Below are 8,438 nucleotides of genomic sequence, written 5' to 3'. Positions count from 1 at the left end.
ACACAGCTCATATACAGTTATACGTGCCTAAAAAGTATATACAGTTTAACAGCTCTAAATTTTCTCCTGTGATGCCTGATGAGGTTAGAGAACACCTGACAAGAGATCAGAGAACATTCCTTCGTCCAGAATCACTCCAGACCCTTTAGATTCCCAGCTCCATGTTGGTGCTTCCCCTCTTCAGTTCACCACTCATTTTCTGCAGGGTTCAGGTCAGAGGACTGGAATGGCCAGCAGAAGCTTGGTTTTGTGCTCAGTGACCCATTTTTGTGTTGTTTTTGAGGTCTGTGTTTGGATTATTGTACGGTTGGAAGATCCAAACATGGCCCATTATAAGATTTCTAACAGAGTCAGTCATTTATTGATTTTTTATCTGTCAGTATTTAATTGAATCCATGATGCCATGTGTCTAAACAAGATGTCCAGGACCTCCAGCAGAAATATAGGCCCACAACATCAAAAATACAGCAGTATATTTCATTGTACACATGGGGTACTTTTTATCCCTGTGTTCACCAAACCCATCTTGAGTGTTTGCTGCTAAAAAGCTCATTTTTTAGTTTCATCTGAACATAGAAGCCAGTCCCATTTGAAGTTCCAGTCGTGTCTGATAACTGAATATGCTGGAGTTTGTTTTTGGATGAGCGAGGAGAATTTTTCTTGAAACCCTCCCAAATAACATGTGGTGATGTAGGTGCTGTTTGACAATTTTTTTTAAAGGTTTTCTGACCCCGAAACTCAACCTTTTTCTGCAATTCTCCAGCTGTGATCCTCTGGGAGTCTTTAGTGACTCAAACTCTTCTTCTCACCGTGCATTAGGACGATATAGACACATGTCCTCTTCCAGGCAGATTCATAACATTTTCTGTTGATTGGAAATTCTTAATTATTGCCCTGATGGTGGAAATGGGAATGTTCACTGCTCTAGCTCTTTTCTTAAAGCCACTTCACTAATTTGTGAAGCTCAGTTATCTTTTGCTGCACATCAGAAATATATTCTTTGGTTTTTCTCATTGTGATGGATGATTAATTTGGAATTTGGCCTTTGTTTTGTTTTCCCTCCTATTTATATTTCTGTGAAATGGCTGGATAATTTCATGTTCATAATCACTCTGGTGTGCTCAAAATTGTGAATATGAATGGGAATATATTTCATTTTTATTCATAAGAATTTCTAGGGGTACCAGTAATTGTGTCCAACATGTATTTGAGAAAAAAAAAACATTTATTTCATAATAATATTTCCCCCCATTTTAAATTCTTATTCTCCAATGAAAGGTTAGATTTTTGTGATTTTATTTGTAAATAAAAGATCAAAAGGATTAACAATGCAGATTGATTTTCACGTTTAATCTCATGGACATGTAGGCACAAAGGAGGTTAAGATAATATTGTGGTAACATTTATATTTTGGTCAATAATTTTGGTTATTTACAACAAGCAATGCATCCTATTTCTCAAAGTGGGGTCTCAGACAGACAGGGGGTTCCTTGAAGAAAGGAAATCCAAGAAAATTCCTGAATTATCAAAAATCTCACTTTTCCAGTCGGCTGGGTTCTGTAAACATTTTTCACATTAATTTTTTTTATTTTTTGCATTGATCAAATGAAATAAAATAAAATATAATAAAATAAAATAAAATAAAATAAAATAAAATAAAATAAAATAAACTTTCTATATTAAAATATTAGAAAACCACAGAAACTAGACTGTATGTTTTTAAAGATGGACATGAATTACTCATCCTGGGTTTTTGTAAACCTGCTTCATGAGGGAACTGCTGGGGGTTTAAGAGTTAATGAAAAGCTAATAATTAAATAATAAAAATGTAAAAAAATAATCAATTAAATCATTTTAAAATACAAAAATATTTTTAAAATAAAACATTGTTGACCTGCACGTCATGTGACCATTAACCATCATCAGATATATGTCAACATGCGAATAAGTTGTTAAATGATTGAAATATTAACTATTAATTATTATAAATATTTGTAAATAAGTAAATATTTTACCTCACAGAGGTTCAGACAAAGCAGTGGTGCAGTACAAAGCTTTTAAATATACTGTAGGTATAGTGAAAAACTACATGTTAGCTAAATGAGATTTGAATTAACTCTAAAACCCATTCATAAGCATCGGGTAAAGCTTTTTATTTTAGCACCCGTCAGTAACACCTTTATATTTTTTGTTTTTGTGTTGTGGCTTTGCAGAAGTGCAAGGATATGAAATGGATTTAATAAGGCCTGTCTTTTTTTCCATACATGCCTGGCCACTTGGTGTCAGTGTGGCAGAGGTCACCTCATTGTTATAGGTGATATTCATTCACAGACTGCCAGAGAGTGCTTAAAAATAGTTATTCATTCGGTATGGCTGTGACCTACAGTAAATAACAGGGTTTGGAACGGTAATAAACAGCACAAGCCTTGAGGGAAAATTATTAATGGAGCAAAAGATTGGTGCCTTAAAAGCAGAAAATGGTGCATTACACACATAATAGACTCTTAAAAACATTTCAAGTGGCCCTCTAAAAACTGTTTATTAAAGAGCACCACTCTTAAGTGTTTGGGTGATGTCAGTAAGTGCACTGTTCTTTGAATGTATCTGGACTTTTGTCTTTTTTGGGAGGTCAGACTGTATCAGCCACCTTTTTTGTGTTCTATGATGCTGGTCTATTCAATTTCAAAATAAATCTGCTGTTTTTTGTAATATTTTCCAATCTAATGATCTTATTGCTCATATTTGTCAGAGGCCATTTCCTAAATTATGTAATTTACACCGTATCATATTTGATAAGGGGCGTAAAATGCTGCCTTATTCTCACTTCTGCCTTCCCTCCCGCCCTTCGGCAACAATAGTCTCCACCATTTTTTAGCACCCTCTAAATGCTCTAATTTAATTTCCCAGCAGCCACCTTGGATACAGTTGCCTTAGGCTTCCATTTTGCCTCAAATCCAAACAAAGTTTGTGTATAGTGAAAAGGCAAAACAATTATGTTGTTAGGTTAGATGGTTAAATGCTCTTTAATATTGTAACTTAAGCACATTAACCAAGACCCTTTCACGAGTTCATTTACTTAACTGTTTTTCATATGAAGAATGAAGTCTATTCTTTTTTTTTTTTTTTTTTGGTGCATAAATGGGATTTTTTTTTTTTTTAACATGCTACAAGAGCACAATTAAATAAATAAATATTTTAAAAAAATACATATTTTGAGAATAATTAAACCCATAAAAGACTCCTCATACAAAAGATGAACTGATTTTAATCTACAAATGTGTGAGGAACTATATTCAGCCGCATTAAATATTCAATATTGCTCTATTATTTATGGGAACAGAGGGAATAGAATCATAGAAATTTCTGGAGGGAAATATAATTATGAAAATTTTGACTGATGATTGTGTGAATCCGGTTTTTAGTAAAGGAACATTCTCCTTTCATTTCACTTTATTTAAGGAATTTCAAAATGCGTGAAGGCATTCTCTACACATTACTTTGACAGAAAACAGGCTTTGCAGAACAAAGAAATTTGTGTGTGTGAAAGTACGAGAGGAACACGGTGACTATGGAAACCGTCACACATTTTAATCCTATAGAACTTTTCATACACAGGCTCTTTTGTATTCTCATTTAAATGAGGAATGGAAAATAACATTACTTTAATCACATTAAATGGACTGCAATTTACATAGGTCAGGTAAACAATTCACATTATAAATGAAACAAAAGACATTATGTAATAGAAAAATGTGGACCAGCTAATCAAAGATCTCTCTCTCTCTATATATATATGTATACAATGCTCATTTTTGTGCTAAATGTGCTAAAGATCTTTCTATACTGATAAATATTTATAATTATACCTTGACTTTCTTTAAATAAGAGCCACTATTCTTGATACAAGACTTTATGATGGTAATGAGTCACTTAGTGTAGAATGGCCGGTTCATTTCCAATAAATCACAGGGCATATTACCACACAAAGCTGAGGTGCCATTACTCATATCATCAGTCAGAAATTCCAAGGAAACCTCAGTCTTTGAACATCTACAGTTACATACATTTACAGTTTAGCACATGCACATGCAACAATGAAAAGGAAATAGATCTCCTTCATTCTCTTTATAGCAGTAAAAGTAACATATTTCTTATTTTTATAGGAACAAATGACCCTGCCAAATTATGCAGCAACTTTCCATAGCCAAAATCACTTCACTTGTTAGAAAAGGCTTGAAAATTGGTTTATAAGTGTTTGCTTAGACCATACAGTCTTCAGCAGCAGGAACGGTCATGAGGTTCTAGCTGTAGTACAGGTAGATCCATGGGTTTGTGCAGCTGTTAAGACTGGCGAGGAGCATGATAGTGACAAACACTGGCCCTGTAGAACAGATATGAGACTAAATTAAGAATCACACACAAAATAACAAATTGCGCATATATAGGAAGTGTTTAGGCTTGGAACCGATTGTGTGTTTTGTGCAAAAATATTGCCTGTGTGCACCATCTGGTGTCAACACATGATTCAATTTAATCTGATCAGGTCTTTTGTCAGCTACTAGCTAATGAATGGTTTTACTAATGCCTATGTATCTGCTAGATCTGCAGCTGAGGGGAGATAGACAGTTTCCCAAAACAGAAAATGGTTGTGAGAAATCATATATACATGATGACTTATACACATCAATGGGCCTTTAGTCACATCTGTTATCATAAGAGTTAAATATTGCCTACCACACTGTAACCATGTGGTTATATACCAGTATATGGAGACATAGATTTGTACTTTTTGTTATTTTATAGGGGGCATTGATTTATTCACCAATGCCTAAATAAAGTGTATTATATAAAAAGTGTTCCTTATAAAAATATCTATATATTTTTATGCAATTAAACTTGAACATAAAAATAAAGTTTTTAAAAAATATGTAGAAATAGTTTATGATCACATTTAAAAGAAATATTTAGGATTCTGCACTTTTATATATAATCTTTGCATATTTGTGGACAAACTGATGACAAAACCTGCAATGTGAAAAAACCCAGTTCCTTTCAAAAATATTTCATATATTTTTAATGCATTTAGACCTGAACATAAAAAGAATATAAAAATATATGTAGAAATGTTTACAAATATAATATTGTTAAATATTTTACAATAATGTTTGAAAGTAATATGTGGGATTCTGCACTTTTATTTTTAATATTTCAAGATTTGTGGACAGACTGAGGACAAAACATGTCATTAAAAAAAGAGTTCCTTATTAAAAAATATTTCTTATGCATTTAAACTTGAACAAGGAAATGTTTTAGAAAAATAGTGTATAAATATTTACAAAAATAATATTGAAAAAATATTTAGTAATATTTTATGATAAACTTTCAAATAAACATTTAAGATTCTAGGTGTTTCACATAATTACTGAATAAATAAACTGTATAAATGCCAAACAGAGGCATATCAGGCTTTTAAACAGCAACTTTGACAAACCTTGCGTGGGCGCACTGCTTGGACTCCAAGCTGACCAGAGCTGGACCACGAAGAACGGGCTCCAGCAGAGGGTGTACACCAGGATGATAATAAAAGTCATTTTGACAGTCTTCAGCATCGCGTTTGATATCCCTTTAGAGCTGGAGCGCCCATCACCTGTGCTGCTCTGCAAGGCTTTCCTCTTCATGTTGAAATAGATCCCTGCGCAAATCTTTATCTGACAATACATCAAGATTACGGCTGGCAGAACAAACACGGACAGAGTGATCCACGTTATGTATATTCTGCCTCCCCAAGGCTCAATAAACGTCGCCCAGCAGTCGAAAACATTCTTCTCAACTTCTTGGAGAGAAAAGATGAACATCTGCGGAGCGCTGAACGCCATGGAGATGAGCCATGCTGCGCTTATGGCAACATACCTGCGGAAAGACCCTCTAAAGAACGACACCATGGGCTTGCAGACCGCGTGATAGCGATCTATGGTCATGGCCACGATCATGTACGTGGACGCGAACATCCCGACCACTTGAAGATACTTAACCGCTCTGCACACCAGATCGGAGCCTTTGAACCGGTGCGTAATCTCCATGGATAACTGCGGCAGGACCTGGAAGAAAGCGACCACCAGGTCAGCCAAGCACAGGTGCAGAAGAAACAGCTGAGTTCGAGTCCGTCTTTTCCGTCTTTTCCAAAGGGCATGGAGGAGAAATAAATTGCTAAATGTTGCCAGCACGAAAATGCACCCAAGAACTGCAGCTTTCACGAGCGCAAAGTGTCCCTCGGATAAACCGAACACTTCCTGCGCACTGGAGCAGTTACCGCTGCTGCAATTAAGGTTATCAGCCATTGTAAATTAGATCCTACCTTAGAAAGTGAATGTGACTGTTTAGTGTGTTATGTGAGAAGGTGTTTGACTGCTGCTTGAGCGCTGACAATGGCGCAAATTGGTGCTGAGGACTCCAACGTGACTACCGGTAGGCTACCTGTGTTCACGCGCGTCAGGCATTCAGTCATACATTCAATTACGCGCTGAACAAACACTTTACATAATTTTTCTGCAGTTGAGCTCATTAATATTTCTGAGGTCAATCGCAACCTGGCATCACCAAAGTAGCCTTGTGATTTAATTCCCATAAGGTTTTAAGCATTTAGATATAATCTCTGATTTGGATGTTATTAACCATGAAAAGTGACAAAAGAGTGCTGCAGTGTGATTAATTGTCTATAAAATGACTTTAAACTACATTTTCTATGTCCTGTATAATGCATATTAAGATGAATTTGTTTCTTCATCAGAACAGATTTGTAGAAAACTTTAACATTTAACTGTAAACTCTAAAATTTGGCCAAATTAAGTCCACTTGCTAACTAAAGGATCCTCTGCAGTGAATGGGTGCCGTCAGAATGAGAGTCCAAACAGGTGCTTTATCTGTGATATTTCTCTCCCAATTCAGATGAGAAGACATTCATTTATGTACTGGAGTGGTGTGGATTACTTGTGATTATTGTGATGTTTTTATCAGCTGTAGTGCTGGACTCTCATTCTGACGGCACCCATTCACTGCAGAGGATCCATTGCTGACCAAGTTATGTGATGCTACATTTCTCCAAATCTGTTCAGATGAAGAAACAAACTCATCTACAACTTGGATGGCCTGTGAGTAAATGTTTATTTTTTTGGTGAACTATTCCTTACAGAGAGACTGTTTGTATTTTTAGAGTGCATTTTGTGTTGCATTTCAGGACTATTTAAGTGAACAGCAAATTTATATATTAAAAAATATATATTACCAGCCCCACTGACCGAATTATGTCAGCTTTTAATTCCTTTTAACCTATCCTGCAAAAAACGTCCATCATATAGGCCTACTGTAAAGTGTGTGAGAGACATCCAAATAACCAAACCTTCAAATATGATTGTATTTCTAACAGTAAAGTTCATGTTGGAATGGCATATTCTAAATAATAAATTATAGCATTTTTCAGATTTAATTAAGCAGACCATTGTGGTGTCCCTGAAGTAAAGTCAAGCTTTTGATCAGCTTTATTTTATGATTTGTGTGTGTGTGTGTGTGTTTTAGATTAAAAACACTGCAGTGTTTTTAATCTAAAACACACACACACACACACACAAATCATAAAATAATGAATTGACTTTCATTTTTTGATGAGTGCTTTGACTAAATGACTAAATGTGACTAATGAGCTTGATTTATTTGCTGTGAATTATTTCAAGCATTTCTTTTTACTTTACTGCAGCAGCAAAGACTTGTAATAAAGCTGACTCAAAGCACTCAATGCCTCAATTCTATATATTCTATTAAAGTATAGGCCTATTATTGTGTTTTGTACTTTTGCCTTTTATTGTAGACAAAACATCTCTAGCACAAGCATCGAAATTATTTAAACATTTTTACAGATTTCGCCTATGTCCCTTAAAATAATAGATCACTTGATCAAACACTATAAACTTTGACCAATTAAAAACAAAAGAATAATTAATATTAACATTTATAATAATAACAATTAACAAGGTATGCATTTTACAGGACACTATAAAGGAACGCAATGGAAATAAATAATTGTAAAAAATACTTTCTTAACATTAGTCATTTTGAAAGACTAAATGAGAAATCTTAATCAAAATAGATTTGGTTTTAGGGCATAATTTGGCAATCTCTTTTTATGAACTGAATATTTACCATGCAATATAAAAATAATAGCCTACCATTATAGGCCTACATAAATATTATTTACATTATATTATGATATATTGTTTAAGCGTAAATTATAGTTGTATTGTCTTGTGAAAAAAGCCGTTGTTTAAAGTTATTTCTGAAGGGACTGCATGCTTTTATCTGCCTAGTTACAACTGCATTACCTCAGCGTGTCACGTGACTACATGGCGGTTCTCTATTGGTCAGCACCGTACCGGGGAAGTTGTTTG

At 34.6% G+C, this 8,438-nt stretch overlaps 1 protein-coding gene across 1 annotated transcript; it reads right to left on the bottom strand.

Annotated features, from left to right (window-relative positions):
* Positions 1 to 3,885: 3,885 nt before the first annotated feature.
* Positions 3,886 to 6,490, bottom strand: avpr2l (arginine vasopressin receptor 2, like). The gene is made up of 2 exons (XM_058773364.1): positions 5,492 to 6,490; positions 3,886 to 4,381 (listed from the first exon to the last, which is right to left on the bottom strand). The coding sequence occupies exons 1-2, from the start codon at positions 6,336 to 6,338 to the stop codon at positions 4,302 to 4,304; spliced, it is 927 nt and encodes a 308-aa protein (XP_058629347.1). The 5' UTR covers positions 6,339 to 6,490; the 3' UTR covers positions 3,886 to 4,301.
* Between the last annotated feature and the right edge of the window lie 1,948 nt (positions 6,491 to 8,438).

Source organism: Onychostoma macrolepis, chromosome 04, assembly GCF_012432095.1.
Source record: "Onychostoma macrolepis isolate SWU-2019 chromosome 04, ASM1243209v1, whole genome shotgun sequence".
Taxonomy (NCBI): Eukaryota; Metazoa; Chordata; class Actinopteri; order Cypriniformes; family Cyprinidae; genus Onychostoma; species Onychostoma macrolepis.
The sequence above is the reverse complement of the archived record's forward strand: the minus strand, read 5'-3'. Positions and strand labels throughout refer to the sequence as shown.

What these genes read in the sequence shown, in the direction of transcription:
- avpr2l (XM_058773364.1), bottom strand. Translation starts at nt 6,338, where the DNA reads ATGGCTGATAACCTTAATTGCAGCAGCGGTAACTGCTCCAGTGCGCAG. An exon ending in AAGCAGTGCGCCCACGCAAG is followed by an intron (nt 4,382 to 5,491) that starts GTTTGTCAAAGT and finishes TCTGTTCTACAG; the next exon opens with GGCCAGTGTTTGTCACTATC.